Source organism: Garra rufa, chromosome 9 (assembly GCF_049309525.1).
Source record: "Garra rufa chromosome 9, GarRuf1.0, whole genome shotgun sequence".
Classification (NCBI taxonomy): Eukaryota; Metazoa; Chordata; class Actinopteri; order Cypriniformes; family Cyprinidae; genus Garra; species Garra rufa.
The window spans coordinates 31,780,386-31,798,441 of NC_133369.1; the positions used below are offsets into that span (position 1 = coordinate 31,780,386).

Genomic DNA, 18,056 nt, shown 5'->3' on the forward strand with positions numbered 1-18,056 from the left:
GACGGCACCTTTCCATTGGATAGTGAAGCCAAAGTATTTATGAGAGGCCAACGGATATATGAGAAGTAAGCGCTTTAATATTGAATTATTTATAGTTTACTGTTTTTATTTGATGTCCATTTGTTAAACATTAACATTATCATATTTTTCCTTCTCTTCTCATTCATTATTGAGGGAGAGGTTGTTAAAGACCAAGCAAGGTAGTTTCTTCTTTTTACTCTTCCTCTCTAGGATGTGATTGTGTTGTTGTTCATGTGTAACACTAGTCTGTACATATTGATCTTGAACATTTGGAGCCTGTCCGGTAAATGAACAGTGTCCATAGAAACACAGGTTTCGAGCAGATCAAGCATGCTGTGCTCCAGCTGGATACATTTAGAAGTAGCTGCTTTACCTGCAAGTTGCTTTTCTGATGTAGCTCAGCACAAAACCACACTCTCTATATGTTTACTATAGAGAGAGAAAATGCTTCCCTTTGGTTTTCTGTTAGTGAATCAGTTTTCATTCAGAAATGTATTCATTACGTAAAAACTAAAATAGTATTTTTGTAACACATACTCCAATAATCTTTATTTAAAAATGTTTATTTTATTTTATTTTATTTTATTAATTATTTTTCCACAGTGTACTGTTATGTTACCCCTTCAGTCGAATCACTTCGACGTTACATTGGGATCTCGCTTGAGAGACCGATCACCTCTGAGCCTTATTAAAAAGGCCAATTGAAAATTGGCGAGTGGACGTGCGCGCCGGCCACGCCCCCGTACATACGGGTATATAAGATGGCTGCGCACACCACTCAGTCAGACTTTTGCTTTCAGAGCCGATGTGTCGAGCCTCTAAACAGCTGAGAAGAGTTCTTCTGAGTTCATGCTCCCTCCTGCTGCTGCGCTGCCATAACTAAAAGAGTGTTCCACAGAAAGAGCATTGTTTGGCAGCCGCCAGCGCGATCCCGCGGGCGGCCGTTTTCACGGCCATATAAAGCCTTTTTGCATTCCAGCGAGCAGCCCCGGCGAGTGCACGGTTGCCCCGCGGCGCCTCCCTGGGCAAACCGGGATCACAAAAGAGCAATTTCTAGCGGCCGTTTTAGACGTTCTTTTCAGGATGTCTTTTCGGCCGTGCGTTTCTGGATGTGGTAGTTTCCTCTCCTCAGCGAACGGACATGAGCGCTGCCTCACGTGTTTAGGCTTTGAGAACGCTGGGGTGGTGCTCATGAATGCTCTTCGGCCACCGCGGTGGGGCGCGGGGGGGGACATTCAAATTACGATAGACAGCGTTCCGCCGGCTCAAAAAGCCCTGCGGACCTCTCTATCTCAGCGCGGTCCCGTTGAGTTTCCACAGCAGACGCTTCCCCGCCTGGCGGGCTGAGCGTCTCCTTCGGTGCTCCTGCAGAGGATGAGATGTCGGTCACAGCATCAGAGGGAGAGTCAGACGGTGACACATCTCTTCCCGCGGCGCGGCGCCCACCCGTGGTCGCTGCCCCCCCGGAGGTTGATGTCGAACTGTCGGCTATGCTTCTCCGGGCAGCCGGGGGGGATCGGTTTGGAGGTTCCTCAGGGGCCTCCGGCCGATCCTTCTAGGCTGGACGACTGGTTCCTGGGGGGGGCACCGGCGGCAGCTCCCCGCGCTCCCCCCGGTCCCGTTCTGACCGGATGTGCATGAGGAGCTGACAAAATCGATGGCGCCCTATTCATTTGAAGCGCTCTCCAGCTCCTCTCCCCTCGCCACTCTCGATGGCGGGGCGGCCAAGGGGTACGTTGGCACGCTGCCCCGCCCTGCAGGCCATGGCAACACTGCAAAAGTGCCAGGTGCAGGCACCTTAGGCCTGCACGAGAGTGGTCCTGACCAGGGGGTACTTGAAGAACTCCGCGCCGCCACTGACTACGCCCTTCGGGCCACTAGGTCGCGGTGTGTCCCCTTGGTCAGGTGATGTCCACCTGCGTGGTCCAGGAACGCCACCTATGGCTGACTCTGGCCCGGATGGCAGAGGCCGACAAGGTTCGCTATCTCGACTCTCCCATTCCCCAGAGCGGCCTATTCGGCGACACCGTGAAGGGTTTTTGCTCAGCGGCGTCGAACGTATCGCCGGCCCCCAAAAGCCTGCGATCCTCCGCCCATCAGCATACCCCGTCGAGATGCCAGAGCAGTACGCCTCCCCGTCGTTCGGGCTGGGCGTCTCCTCTGGCGCTCCAACGGTCCAGAGGCAGACGGAGGCCGTCCAACATATCCTGCCCCGCCGCGAAGTTACCATTCCGCCGCCTGGGCCCCCGCCTCCGCCTGCCCGTCGCCGAGGGCGTCCCCCCGCAGCTCTGTCCCCTGCTGAGCCACACGATCCAGGCTCGCAGCCGACGTCGAGTCGCCCGTGGGAGAGGGACGCCGCTCGCCTCTCAGGGTCCTGCGAGGGAAGACCCTCGCAGGCGAGCTTCGAAGCGTCCCTGATGCGAGCACCCCCGGAGGTGGAGAGAGCTACTCTGTCGGCACTCCCGCTGGAAGCGGGACTTAGTCGGTCATTTGAAATCACAGAAAGATCCAGCTTTCTCACCTCTGGGGCCCCGGCCCCGAGTTTCCTTCCTGAGCAGCACTTCCACTCCTCGGAACCAGACTCGGGACCGGATGTCGCCCGCGCGGGAACCAGGGAAGTAGGTAAGCACTGCTTAGTGCAGTTAGACATTTCTCCAGGACGTTTATCCTTCTGGGTTTTGTCTCCTTCCCTGTCTTTCCCCAGGCTGCCCCACCACGGTCACGCCGGTCAACGTTCCCTTGATACCACTACACTGGTTGATACGGACGGTACGGCCTGGCTCCAGGCGTCCGCCCAGACTCACAGGTACCCCTTACATTCTTTATTCGGAAACAGGCGTGCCTCTGTTCTGCCTGCGGAGGTCGCGTTCCTACTGGCGAAGGACGCGATCCAGCCTGTCTCTCCAGCCGGGACGAGGTCAGGGTTTGATAAGAGTCCCGACTTCACGTGTCCAGTTAGAGTGGTGGGTTAACATCCGCCCTGGATGGAGCTCTGTTCCGATCCCTTCTTAGGCTGTCGGCACACATGCTCACGACGACGCACATACAAGTATGTTTCCGTCTCCAGGGCTGGGTTGCAGCCATCTGCCTGAAGGGCACCCGCTGTCGCGTCTCGATCTTCCCCGGCGCACACCCCTTCGGCGGTCTGCCCCGGGGATCGAGCGCTCAGCGCGAGGTGCTTCCATTTGGCTAGTCCCTCTCCTTCCTGCCTTCTTAGGCCATGGGAGCTCCCCTGTCCCCTCTTCGGCAGACAGGAATTCGCGTCTTCAACCGTCTCTTCGACTGGTGCTTTACCAGCCCACTCGTGAGTTCCGCTGTGCGAATACAGGGACCTGGTGCCTCGGCACCCCCGCCATCTGGTCCTTCAGGCCAACCGAGGGAATCCTTTTCCTCGGTCGGGAGCCCGACTCGGTCCACAAGACGGCCCGCCTTGCTACCAAGAGCGCGCAGTTAGTGCTGTAGTCCCTGAGTTAATCAGGCACTATACAGCGGTCCTCTCAAAATCAGAGGCTCCTGGGGCACATGACAGCTCTAGCCGCTTGCCGCTAAGCTGTTTCATGTGAGACCGCTGCAGCACGATCGAGTCCCATGATGGGCATGGCATCTCGGCTCTCTCCGGACTGGCGTTTTCCCGCAGTATTGCCGACAAGTCAGCCCGTGGCTTACCACGGGTTGGGTTGCCATGTACAACAGAGGCTTACAGCTCCTCCCATCTGCTCCCATGGAGTCCAACGTGGCAGATTTTGCTACTTGCCATTCATTTGAAGCAGGGAAACTCAACCGTGCAGCCGGCCGGTTCCCACGGCAGTCCACCCACCTGCAGAATGGCGACTCCACCCCGTGACGCAGCTAGTTGGAGTTATATCGGCAGGCCCAGCCACATCCGCTCGCCCTCCCGATTCCTCCCATTTCCAGAGTAACTCTGGCACATAGCTGCCCTCCGGGGCCCAAGTACGCCCTTCCCCAGTGAGCCTCCTTGCGCAGATTCTGTGCGAGTCCAGGGAGGACGAGGAGTAAGTTTGTAGGTTGCGCTGCAAGGACGGCCCACCCGGACTTAGGTCTTAGTAACCATCCCCTCGCGGCAGTCCCTCCCTGTAAGGGCACGGGTTGACACCGTAGATCTCTCCGGCCTTTCACAGGCCGTGATACAAACTATCACTCGGTACTGAGCTCCGTTGACAAAGGCTGGCTTACGCACTGAGATGAGGTCTATCTGCTGGCATTCCTCTCGCTGAGAGGCACAGAGATACACGATTGCAGTAGTGCTTCCTTTCCTGCAGGAGAGTTGGAGCGCAGGCTGTCCCCTCGACTCTCGGAATATATGCCGCCGCTTAGCCGCATATCACATGCAGTAGATGAAGCAAAATAGGTAAGCACCCACTGGTCGTGAGGTCCCTCAGAGGTGCCAGACCGCGCCTCATACCCTCTTGGGACCCCCCCGTCGCCCTTCAGGGCCGCGGGGCGCTCCATTTGAGCCTCTGGCCTCAGTCGAGCTAGAATTCCTGTCATTTAGACAGCGCTCCTGATTGCCCTGGCTTCCATCAAGAGGGTAGGAGACCTACAAACTTTCTCTGTAGGGAAGCTTCCCCGTCGCCTTCTCAGGCCGCGGGGTGCTCCCTTGGAGCCTCGGGCCTTAGTCGAGCGAGAAAAACGCTCCTGACTGCCCTGGCTCCCATTGAACGAGCTAAGGTTCCCCAGAGGTGCTCAGTGGGCCTCAGTCGAGTCCTGTCATTAAGACAGCGCTCCTGACTGCCCTGGCTCCTATTAAGAGGGTTGGAGACCTACAAGCTTTCCTTGCCAGCGAAGTGTGTCAAGAAATTCGGGCCCGGCAACTCTCACGTTACTACCTGAGACCCCGGCCCGGCTATTGTGCCCAAGGTTCCCCACCACGCTTTCCGCGGTCAGGTGGTGAACCTGCAAGCTCTGCCCTGGAGGAGGCAGACCCAGCCTTGCGATGTTGTGTCTATGTGAAAATGAAATCGCTCGGCACTTCAGACGCACCTAGCAGCTTATCTGCTTTGGGGTTCAGCAGAAAGTGAATGCTGTCCCCAAACTGAGGTGGCTCATTGGCTGGTAGATGCCATCTCCCTCTCTTATCTATATCAGGGAGAGCCATGCCCCTTAGGTGTTCATGCCCACTCCATTAAGAGTGCTGCTTCATCCTATGCGTTGGCTCATGGCGCCTCACTAGCAGATATCTGTAGAGCTGAGGGCTGGGCGACACCTAATACCTTCGCTAGGTTCTTCAACCTCCGCGCAGAGGCCGTATCCTCCCGTGTCTTAACATAAGACTTCAGGCGAGCGGGGGGACGGCTGGTGTCGGCTTGCTGCGCCATTCCCACGTGGATCCGTGCGCTATCTCCCAGAATGTTCCCTCCGGCGAACCTGGGTCCTCCATGCCCCGCAGTCAGGGCTAGTTGCGGAGTAGTCCTTGGCTGTGATCCTGCCTGGGTCTCCTTCGCCCCGCATGTTGTGGCTATACTTTCCAATATTTTCCAGCGGAGGAGACCGCTGTTTCCCTCGTGTATCCCTAAGAAGCCTTATGGATATATTGAATTATTCTCATTTCCACATGCACAAATTCCATGTGCTCCGCCCCCCCAACCCATACTTCAGTACAACTGGCATCCCTGCAGGCCCCCCTTATAAAAAAAGGGGCCTCGGGGCGTTGGGAAGGTTACGTTCAATGACCGCCTGCGGACACGTCTGGGAAGACCTGCCGGCACGTGGCGTTGTGCGTAACGCGGCGTCAGGGTCGTGGCCTTTTCCATGGGTCTAAGTTCCCAATGTAACGTCGAAGTGATTCGACTGAAGGGGTAACGTCTAGGTTACGAAGGTAACCCTCGTTCCCCGAAGGAGGGAACGGAGACGTTACATTCCCCTGCCACGCCCCTGGCGTCGCGCTGACGCCGGGCTCTCCCGGCTCTTCAGCAAAAGCCTGACTGAGTGAGCACGTCCACTCGCCAATTTTCAATTGGCCTTTTTAATAAGGCTCAGGTGTGATCGGTCTCTCAAGCGAGATCCCAATGTAACGTCTCCGTTCCCTCCTTCGGGGAACGAGGGTTACCTTCGTAACCTGGACGTTATCTACAGGTGCGCATAACTCAACAGTTATTTTTTTTTAATCATAGTTATTAATAAAGTAGCAAATAGACAATAGGTGATATTAATTTTTAAATTATAATAATTTCTTATTATTATATTTAAGTTATTTAGTTGTTAGTAACACATTTAAGTAATACGTTTTTTTGTTCATGATTGTTTAGTTAATTTTATATATTTATTTTATTTTGTTAGTTCTCCAGTCTTGTAGTTATTTTGAACTTTTTTTATCTTGACCAAAAACATTTAAATTAATTCTATTTTTAGCATGTTGTGTACAATAAAATTGCTAGTAAATTTCACATATAGCTACTTACAAAAAATTGGCAAGTAACACACAGAAGTCTTATAAAAACGTATATATATATATTTTTTTTATTAATTCAATTTTTGTTAAATAATTTAATCATTAGTAAAATATTTAAATAATAAGTCATTTTGTTTGTGTTTTTTTAGATGATTTAATATTTATTTTATTTTATTAGTTCTCCAGTCTTGTTTTATCTTGAACTTTTTCTATCTTAACCTTGATATTTAAAGTATATGTATAAAATTATATATTTTTTGCATGTTGTGTACAGTGGGAAAATTGGTGGTAAAACATAAATTGCTAGTAAATTTCACAAATAGTTAAAAAGTTGGCAAGTAACACACTGAATTAAACATGTTAATAAACTGAAATATTAATTTTTAAATATTTTTTATTTTATTTTAATTTAGTCATTAGTTAGCCTGGGTTTTTAATTTTATTCACGCTGCTAGGCAGCCTGGAAACCATGGACCAAATTTTCACCTCAGATAGGGAACCAATTGCAGAACGGGGAGGGAGCAGCAAGACGATGACGCCTTCTATGCGACTCACCGAAGCAGTTTGTTTATAAATATGGATCCATTATGGCAGCAGACGCGAAGTTATCTTTCGATGCAGCCTTAGATAGTTACACACAAGGCCGTTTCTCAATACCAAGTACGCAAAGTTCGGACTTGGAAGTTTGACTGAGTACAGAACTGAGTACGAACTCCCGAGGACGTGAGGATGCAAGTCCTGCAATTCTGCAAATGGAACAGCAGTGTACTTGATAACGTCAGTCAGCTCGCCTTTTCTGCTCCGGTTATCTTCACTGCTTCACTGTATGTATTTACAATAAGACAAAATATGATATCAACCACCTCTGCCTCTTTTCGTTTTCATTTAAACATGTTAATCGCTGCAAAAACGCAGTGCAGGGAATGTACAACATTACAGTGAAATGAAATATTTTATATCAAACACCATTGCCTCTTTTCCGTTTCCGATTCTCTCAGATCATGTCTTTGATAGTTCACACTGTGTGCCTGTGATTTCGGGCATTTGTCGGCGATTTCTCAAAACCTGTCGGCGAGTCAAAATCGGGGCTAAAATCATGCAGTCTGAACTTGGCATTAGTTACCTGAATCATGTCACTGTTTAAACTGCCCTGTCAATCATCACAGTTAACATTATCAACATTTCGTTTAATTTGATTTCCTACCGTATTATGGTGCGTTCACACCAGACGCGAATGGCGCGTTAAGCGCGAGTTATTTACATGTTAAGTCAATGCAAAGACGCGATAGACCTTCCTGTGGCGCTATTCGCGTGAATGAGGCGGCGCGAATTACGCGATTCGTGCGAATTACGCGGCGCGAATTGAGCATTTCGGGCGAATCGCGCGAGTTGAAAATTTGAACTTTGGCGAAAATTCGCGTCGCGTTAACCAATCAGGAGCTTGCACTAGTAGTGATGGAGGCAGAAATCCGAAACAACAGTGGAGGACAAAATCACCGTTGCTGTCTGTGGTTACTCTGAGCTGTACCATACGTCTTTGTACTTTTATAGAAACAGGAATAAAAAGGATCTTGCTTGGAAGAAAGTGAGTGAAGAGGTCGGACAAGTTTTAAAAAAACACTCTTTACTCAATTTGACCTACATATATATATATATACATATTGAGACTACAAGCAAGCTAAAGCTGGCAAATTGAGCTCATTCACCTATTTTACAATTACTTTCCCGCTGACGAGTGGCAGATGCCCCTCCCATGATGCGAATTCGCGTCTGTTGTGAAGTAAATTTCACGCGCGAATGAAACGAGTAAACTCAAAATGTTCAAGCGTCCAACTACGCGCGAATAGCGCGATTTATTGGCGCAAGTCGCGTCTGGTGTGAACGCCCCATTAGAGAGAAATGAAGAGGCACGTTGAGTCTTTCATGCCAAGGACTCTGCTCTTGTGTTTGCATAATTATGCATTTAAACGTTACCAAACCTATCATTATAAAAGTTCATAATGTTGTTGCACATGAAATATAACGCGGATAACATTTAAAAAATATTTTTTATCAGGTTACACATTGATTATTTATCACTCAAACCCCTTTCTCTAGCTGTCCGTTGGTCACGCATATCCTCCATGTTTGTTGTTTTTTTAACACTTTTTATGCGTGTTTGTAGTTCTAATCAAATCCTCGTTCGCTGCACAATGTGTTGTGGGCAATATTAGCCGTTAGAGTGCACATTGATCCACACTTTGAATTCCGAAGTTAAGTAGTAGACCATCCAGGAATCTTTGGAATACTTTTTTAAACATACTATGATTTGGGAAATACTAATTTTATTTTTGAATACTATTTAGGACAGATAGTATGCGAATTGGGACGCAGCAGTGGTTCCCAGACCACGAATCATGACGAAGTCATGACGTGGTTTGGCGTTAGCCAGGCTAGTCATTAGTAACATATTCAATTAATAAGTAATTTTGTTAGCTTTTTTTATAGTTGATTTAATATTTATTTATTCTATTAGTTCTCCAGTCATGTTATTAACTTGAACATTGAAAATACATTTTAATAATTGTATCTGCTGGTAAATTTCACAAATAGTTACAAAAATGGTCAAGTTAACATATTTAATTAAACATGATGTTTTAAGGTAGAAAAACTGAAATACTAATTTTTTAATTAAATTAATTTCTAAATAAGTCATTAGTAATACATTTAAGTAACAAGTAATTTTGTTAATGTTGTTTTTCATTTAATATTTATTTTATTGTATTAGTTTTCCAGTCTTGTTTTTATTTTCTTTACCTTTTTTTATTTCTATCTTTACCTTGGTATTTAAAAAAATACATTTTAATAATTTTAAGCAGGTTGTGTACACTGAAAAAATGGTAGTAAAACAAAAATTGCTAGTAAATTTTACAAATAGGTACAAAAAATTGGCAATTGGATTAAGAAATGTTACCTAACATTTTTCTTTTTTAACATCATTACGTTTTAAAATAATATTTTTAGGCATGTAAAATAGCTTTTCAAGTGCTTAATCACTATTGAAGGTCTTCTTGAAAGATTATTATTTCAGTTCAGTTCAAGTCTTCAGTTTAGCTCTTAATTTAGCTTTACAATGGATCAAACATAAGGCAAGTACTTTCTGGTTGCATTAAATATAGTGAAATATTGGAAGTAGTGAGCTATTAAAGCAAGGTTAATCTGAGCCATGAATGGTTTACCCATCTTGCAATAGCAGCTTGTGTTTACTCTGTGATTATAACCAGGATGAGGTCGAGGTAGCAGCATGCAGTCTCTCCGTCCTGCTGCACTGTAGACGTTCCTCTGCGGGCCGTCCCGCCTTGCATAACAGGAAGATGAAGTCCAGCGGGAGACATCTGTCACACAAACCACCAGTGTGCTTTTATGTAATCACCATGGACACATTTATGCTTGTGGTCAGTATTTGCAGACTTTGCTCTTAGGGAAGCTTGCTTGGTTCGTCTCCCATTATTGCTGAAGAGCTCAGTCTGCTGATGGAGCAGAAATATAAAATGTTTTTGCGAGTCTATGAAGTACTCTGTCTAACTACAGGTCAAGAAAATGGCCATGGATGTTTTGCGATCTGTTTCTAAGCAACTGTGATTAGCCTTTGTTAACTACCTCGCTATTTTTTATGCTTCCTGGTGTTAGGGAGATTAAAAAAAAAAAAGGGGGCTGTTTGCCAGTGTTCTCGGTATATCTATACTGTAGGCTTGGGTTACCAAAGCCAAATGTAAAAAGAGGCGTATGGCCCCTAAATAGCTTCAAGAACTTCCTGTTTCGATGTTTATTCAGATTGTTCCCTTTTGTCCTAATGGAGGTCCTGTGTCGTAATAGTTGTTGAAAACATCTATTAGCATCTGGTTCCCTTTACTTCTAGACGTCAACCTAGAATTCCACTACTGTAGAAATAAACCCATCAGGGTCTGAAATTAACTTTTCCATTAAGGGGCAATATTTGCCCCCTGGAATTGATTTACAGGGGCATTTTTACATTTGCAATGTGCAATTTTTATATTCACCTTCTTATTATAATAAAAACCATATGTTGTCTTAAATGTCAAATACTTAAATTCACCCAGTTACTTTAATCAATATTTTAAACTGTTGTCAATAACAATAGACTGATTAAAATTGTATCTGAATTATAAATGTAAAAAACAGGAGCTCATAGAACTGCAATATTACTACAAAAATGATTATTGTGGATTATTGTTCTTTATATTGTAGTAACGATTATTAATATTAGTATAGAAAACAATATAAAACGTTTTTGGTTTAATTTTGGGCATATCACATTCTGGCTTCACAGACAAACATGAAGTTAGCCAAGTCTAGTACAACTTATGCAGAAACTCCTGCTATAATCACTTTCAGCAATGACTAATCTAATTTTTATTTTAATTTTTATTATACAGTGGGTACAGAAAGTATTCAGACCCCCTTAAATGTTTCACTTTTGTTATATTGCAGCCATTTGCTGAAATCAATTTAAGTTCATTTTTTTCCTCATTAATGTACACACAGCACCCCATATTGACAGAAAAACACAGAATTGTTGACATTTTTGCAGATTTATTTAAAAAGAAAAACTGAAATATCACATGGTCCTAAGTATTCAGACCCTTTACTCAGTATTTAGTAGAAGCACCCTTTTGATCTAATACAGCCATGAGTCTTTTTGGGAAAGATGCAACAAGTTTTTCACACCTGGATTTAGGGATCCTCTGCCATGCCTCCTTACAGATCCTCTCCAGTTCTGTCAGGTTGAATGGTAAACATTGGTGGACAGCCATTTTTAGGTCTCTCCAGAGATGCTCAATTGGGTTTAAGTCAGGGCTTTGGTTGGGCCATTCAAGAACAGTCATGGAGTTGTTGTGAAGCCACTCCTTCGTTCTTTTAGCTGTGTGCTTAGGGTCATTGTCTTGTTGGAAGGTAAACCTTCAGCCCAGTCTGAGGTCCTGAGCACTCTGGAGAAGGTTTTCGTCTAGGATATCCCTGTACTTGGCCGCATTCATCTTTCCCTCGACTGCAACCAGTCGTCCTCTCCCTGCAGCTGAAAAACACCCCCACAGCATGATGCTGCCACCACCATGCTTCACTGTTGGGACTGTATTGGACTGGTGATGAGCAGTGCCTGGTTTTCCCCACACATACCATTTACAATTAAGGCCAAAAAGTTCTGTCTTGGTCTCATCAGACCAGAGAAACTTATTTCTCACCATCTTGGAGTCCTTCAGGTGTTTTTTTTAGCTAACTCCATGCGGGCTTTCATGTGTCTTGCACTGAGGAGAGGCTTCCGTCGGGCCACTCTGCCATAAAGCCCCAAGTGGTGGAGGGCTGCAGTGATGGTTGACTTTCTACAACTTTCTCCCATCTCCCGACTGCATCTCTGGAGCTCAGCCGCAGTGATCTTTGGGTTCTTCTTTACCTCTCTCACCAAGGCTCTTCTCCCTCGATAGCTCAGTTTGGCTGGACCGCCAGCTCTAGGAAGGGTTCTGGTTGTCCCAAACGTCTTCCATTTAAGGATTATGGAGGCCACTGTGCTCTTAGGAACCTTAAGTGCAGTAGAATTTTTTTCGTAACCATGGCCAGATCTGTGCCTTGCCACAATTCTGTCTCTGAGCTCTTCAGGCAGTTCCTTTGACCTCATGATTCTCATTTGCTCTGACATGCACTGTGAGCTGTAAGGTCTTATATAGACAGGTGTGTGGCTTTCCTAATCAAGTCCAATCAGTATAATCAAACACAGCTGGACTCAAATGAAGGTGTAGAACCATCTCAAGGATGATCAGAAGAAATGGACAGCACCTGAGTTAAATATACGAGTGTCACAGCAAAGGGTCTGAATACTAAGGACCATGTGATATTTCAGTTTTTCTTTTTTAATAAATCTGCTAAAATGTCAACAATTCTGTTTTTTTTTCTGTCATTATGGTGTGCTGTGTGTACATTAATGAGGAAAAAAATGAACTTAAATGATCTCAGCAAATGGCTGCAATATAACAAAGAGTGAAACATTTTAAGGGGGTCTGAATACTTTCCATACCCACTGTATATTATTGAATCATTTCTTATATTATGTTTAAACATTTCTATATTACATATAACATTTTCAGTTTACTGTAATACAGTTGTCAAAAGTTTACATAATCTGCAAAATGTTAATTATTTTACCAAAATAAGAGGGATCATACAAAATGCATGTTATTTTTTTTATTTAGTACTGACCTGAATAAGATATTTCACATAGCATACACTTGATTCTTAATACTGTGTTGTTACCTGAATGATCCACAGCTGTGTTTTTTTTTTTTTTTTTTTTTTTTTTTTGTTTAGTGATTGGTTGAGTCACTTGTTAGTCTTGAACAGTTAAACTTCCTGTTGTTATTCTGAAAAATCCTTCAGGTCTCACAAATTCTTTGGTTTTTCAGCATTTTTGTGTATTTGAACCCTTTGCAACAATTACTGTGTGATTTTGAGATCATCTTTTCACACTGAGGACAACTGAGGGACACATATGCAACTATTACACAAGGTTCAAAAGCTCACGGACGCTTCAGAAGGAAACACAATGCATGAAAACTTTTTGAATTTGAAGATCATGGTAAATTTGACTTATTTTGTCTTCTGGGAAACATGTAAGTATCTTCTGAAGCTTCTGAAGAGCAGTACTAAATGGGAAAAAAATATGATAGTTAGGCAAAATAAGAAAAGTGTACATTCTGTTCAAAAGTTTTCACCCCCTGGCTCTTAATGCATCGTGTTTCTTTCTAAAACATAATCTTATAATCTGGATAAAAAATGTTGCTGACATTTACATTAGCGCTTAAAGGTTTGGGGTCAGTAAGATCAAATGATCAAAATATGTTTTTAAAAACAGTAAAGTATTACAATTTTTAAAAAGACTATTTTCTGTTTAAATACATATTAAAGTAAAATGTATTTATGTGATGGAATAGCTGAATTTCCAGTCTTCAGTGTCACATGATCCATCAGAAATCATTTTAAAATACTTATTTAGTGCTTAAGAAACTTTTCTGTTATCACTTCTGAAAAAAAATTGGGCTGCTTAATATTTTTGTGGAAACCACAATATATTTTTATGGATAATTTTATGTATAGAAACATCAAATCTTTTATAACATTATAAATGTGTTTACTGTCAGTTTGTATCAATTTAAGGCATTCTTGCTAAATAAAAGCATTCACTGCTTTAAAAGAAAACAACAACAAATTTTACAAACCCCACACTTTTGAATAATACTGTACATCAGCAGTATTCAACAGAATATGGAAAATAACAATAGGTGCGTTCCATTCGACCGTAAGTGGACTGCGAAGTGGACTTCACAGGGTATTCCGCCATCTTAAGTGAGATTCCAAACCGAAGGGAGCGAACATGTTCAGTTCGAAGGGCACTGCGAACGGCATAGGGATTAAGGGAACATCGGTACTTCACTTCACAGGAAGTGGACGGGGAAAACTACCCAACTGTCATTGCGCACCGCGTCACCAGTTAGAAGTAATGATGGAGCAGAGCCGTTGAAGTTTTTTTAAAGGCTCTGCAATGGAGCGGTTGCAATAAATGTTCTTATCATTATACAAATTAGAGTGTTTATGAATGGTTATGGCGATTCATGTTACATTTGCATATTGTATTTTATGAATGAAAGTAAACCTGGCGAGGTGAAGCTCTGTCTTGTTTTATTTAATGTTACCACAGGATAGTTAAATATAGGCTGTGTGTGGGTAAAAAAAGTGCGTGAGATAAGACCACAAAATCTGTTAACGGTCTAAACATATACATTTGGACTATATTTTTTAGATGCATACATTTATATGTATTTTATATGTATTTAAATTTGAAAGTAAAATAAATTACAATATTTATTTATGTTTAATCATAATCTGCGTGACCCTGCCGTTGATTTGCTTTGATGACGTTCCAGGGCATTCCAAATGAGCGATTATTGTCAGCGAAGTCCACTTCAACGGATGTACCGTGCTAAGGGAGTAGGGAGCAGTGAACACTGCGTAGGGACCCTGTCGATCGGAACGCACCTAATGTTTAAAACATGATCTTGCCTAAAGAGGCAAAGGACAGTTCCATCAACTAGCCCAAAACATTCTTTCACTGTGATCGGGTCATCAGGTCAACCTTACTGTTGAGCTCTCACATTATTTCTCATGACTTGACAAGACTGTAGCACTATGTGTTATTTAGAGACAGAAGCACTACACCACAAGAGTACTGTGCAAAATCAGTGGTTTAGCATTAGTGGAGCATTCAGGATATGGTTAAAATGGTGACCTGCTAACAGAAGTGCTAGATATAAAAGAATGGTGATCAAAAAATGGTAAGGGGGTTAAAACTAGGTCAATGACACATTTTTTTTTTCAAAAGTCAGTCATTAATATATGGTTGCTCAACTGCAAGCAGTTCGAAATCACAGTTTGCCTTGAAAGGCACAAGAATAGACTCACTATGTACATGGCAAACATTTAATACGCAGGCTCATATTGCTGGCACAGCATGTTGACTGATAGTGAGTCATTTGTACCCTTGTTTGGCCCTTGTGAATGTTTGCTCAAGCTGTTTTAGCTGTATCATTCTTTTTTTCTTGACTATTTTGACCCAAATGGCCTGCAATTCTAATATCAACTATATGCATATGCTTCAATTATATTATGGTGGAAGAGGCTGCAAAAGTTTTTTTTTTTTTGCCTCAGTTATTTCTTAGAAACTTACATTTCCTCTGAAGACTTGTATCACTCAAGGCAATCTTTATTTAGCTATGGTTGTGTGCTGACAGCTAAGCAGTCTTTGTCAGCAGCACGCATGAAAGTGTTTGGTTTTGACCCGTCAGCACCTGCCTTTGAATGGTGGAGAATGTTGCATTTCTTGAAAGTTCGGTTGCTCTTCTTTTGTTGTCGTATTCAGCAGCACTGATGAACTTTGACCTTGTTTTGAAGAAATGTGAAATCTCTTCACAAATCTTGCTGTTTTGTGGTGAATGATCTCTTAATGATATATGCAGTGAGTTTGACATGTTAATGAATATACTGTCTCTCACCCCGCAGGTTGATGAACACTGAAAACACCCTGCTGCAGACGCGAGAAGAGGACGGTGTGACGTACGAGCGGACGCTGGTGGCCTCAGAGTTTGTAGACTGGCTCCTTCAGGAAGGTGAAATGCCCAGTAGAGAGGAGGCTGAGCGGTTGGGACGCAGACTGCTGGAGCATGGCATTATTCAGCATGGTGAGCAAAACACCTGGGTAGAAAGTCTTGCAAGATACACCTTAAAGGGATAGTTTATCCAAAAATGAAAATTCTGTCATGTCGTTCCAAACCGGTAAGACCTTTGTTCATCTTCAGAACACAAATTAAAATATTTTTGATGAATTCCGAGAGCTTTCTCATGCTGCATAGACAGCAGCGCAACTGACACGTTCAAGGCCCAGAAAGGAAGTAAGGACATCATTTAAATAGTCCATTGTGGCATCATTTTGCATACACCTTTGCAGAATCTGCAAAATGTTAATTATTTTACCAAAATAAGAGAGATCATACAAATTGCATATTATTTTTTATTTAGTACTGACCTGAATACGATATTTCACATAAAATTATATTTCACATTTACATATTGTCCACAAGAGACATTAATAGTTGAGTTTATAAAAATGACCTAATTTAAAAGTTTACATATGATTGATTCTTAATACTGTGTTGTTATTTTTTTGTTTAGTGATAGTTGTTCATGAGGCCCTTGTTTGTCTTGAACAGTTAAATTATTTGGTTTTTCAACATTTTGGTCTCTTGAACCCTTTCTAACAATGACTGTATAATTTTGAGATCCATCTTTAAGCACCGAGGACAACTGAGGGACTCACATGCATCTATTACAAAAGGTTCAAATACTCAAATACTGATGGTTCAGAAGGAAACTTGATGCATTAAAAGCTGAATAAAGATGTGTACAATTTTCTTATTTTGCCTAAATATCATAGTTTTTCATTTATTACTGCCCTTCAGAAGCTACAGAAGATACTTGCATGTTTTCCAGAAGATTCCAAAAGTTTTCTTAAAACTCCTAAAGCATTGGGTTTCCTTTTGAAGCACCAGTGAGCATTTTAACCTTCTGTAATAGTTGCATATGAGTCCCTCAGTTGTCCTCGGTGTAAAGCGATGGATCTCAAAATTATACAGTCATTGTTGGAAAGGGTTCAAATACACAAAAATGCTAAAAAAAAAAAAAAACTAAAGAATTTGTAGGACCCAAAGGATTTTTCTGAAGAACAGCAGGCAGTTTAACAGTTCAGGACAAACAAGGGACTCATGAACAACTGTGACTAAAAAGAAACAAAAAAAGCTGTGGATCATTCAGGTAACAACACATTATTAAACTTTAACTTAACTTAAACTTTTGAACAGGGTCATTTTTAATGAATTCAACTATTATTTTACCTTGTGGACTATATGTAAACATCCTTGTAAAATATCTTACTCAGGTCATTACTAAATAAAAAATAACATTCATTTTATATGATTCCTCTCATTTTGGTAAAATAATATACATTTTGCACATTCTGCAATGTGTATGTTAACCTATGACCTCAACTATAATGTTATGAAGCTATAAAAAACTTTATGTGCACAAAGAAAACAACAATTTAATTCATGAGAGTATCACAAGTTTGGAACGGCACGGGGGTGAGTAATCAATGGCAGAATTTTAATTTTTGGGTGTACTATCCCTTTAAGTCCATGGCCTGCTGCTTGAATTAGTACTGTTTATTTGTATTGAGCATTATTTCATAGAAATACATGTTCATGGTTCATTTTAAAGCACATATCCCTATTGGTAATCATGACATGCATTTAAGTAAATGTGCAGTATTTTGTCATTTGTGTTATTAAATATGACAAGTGGGATTGGTGGAGCCATGACTCAACAGGAGGAAAGACCCTTTGATAGCCAGTAACAGATGGACATACCTCTGAGCAGGCAACAGCCCAACACAGCGTGACACACTAGAACACATCTACAAAAGGATTCACATGCATTATACACAGCCGTATACTCACACCCGATACACACATACGCAGACAGAACAGAGCTATATCCTTCAGTTTAGTCACACACACTCAACAGTCACATGCACAGCAGTACAATCAGAGCCCTGTTAGGTCTGATACAGTGTCTTTGTTTAACAGCACCTTTCCTGTCTGATTTCTGCTGACTTTGAGAAATCTGCTAAAGGCATCACAGGCCGCCTCCTCTGACCTCTCCCACAGAAATAACACAGAAATAATACAAATTGTAATTGAGACAACAGTCTTAAAGGGATAGTCCAACCAAAAGAGAGAATTCTGTCATTAATTACTCACTTTTGTGTCGTTCCAAACATGAAGACTCATTCATCATTGGAACTCAAACTAAGATATTTTTGATCAAATCCAAGAGCTTTCTGAGCCTGCACACTTGCCAGCAGTTCAAAATTCTTGTTACTACCTCATAAATGAATCACTGTCTCTCTCTGTATTATATTCATAGGCGTGCAGATATTACAAAAACCACACCATAACCGAACAAAGGTTTG

At 42.9% G+C, this 18,056-nt stretch overlaps 1 protein-coding gene across 1 annotated transcript in view; it reads left to right on the forward strand.

The window, feature by feature from the left end:
- deptor (DEP domain containing MTOR-interacting protein) overlaps nt 1–18,056 on the forward strand; it is a 57,139-nt gene that overhangs the window by 9,222 nt on the left and 29,861 nt on the right. Inside the window, 2 exon segments of the mRNA XM_073847491.1 lie at nt 1–65; nt 15,533–15,711. The exon segment at nt 1–65 is cut by the window's left edge and continues 3 nt beyond it. Of these exon segments, the coding sequence (XP_073703592.1) occupies nt 1–65; nt 15,533–15,711 (244 nt within the window).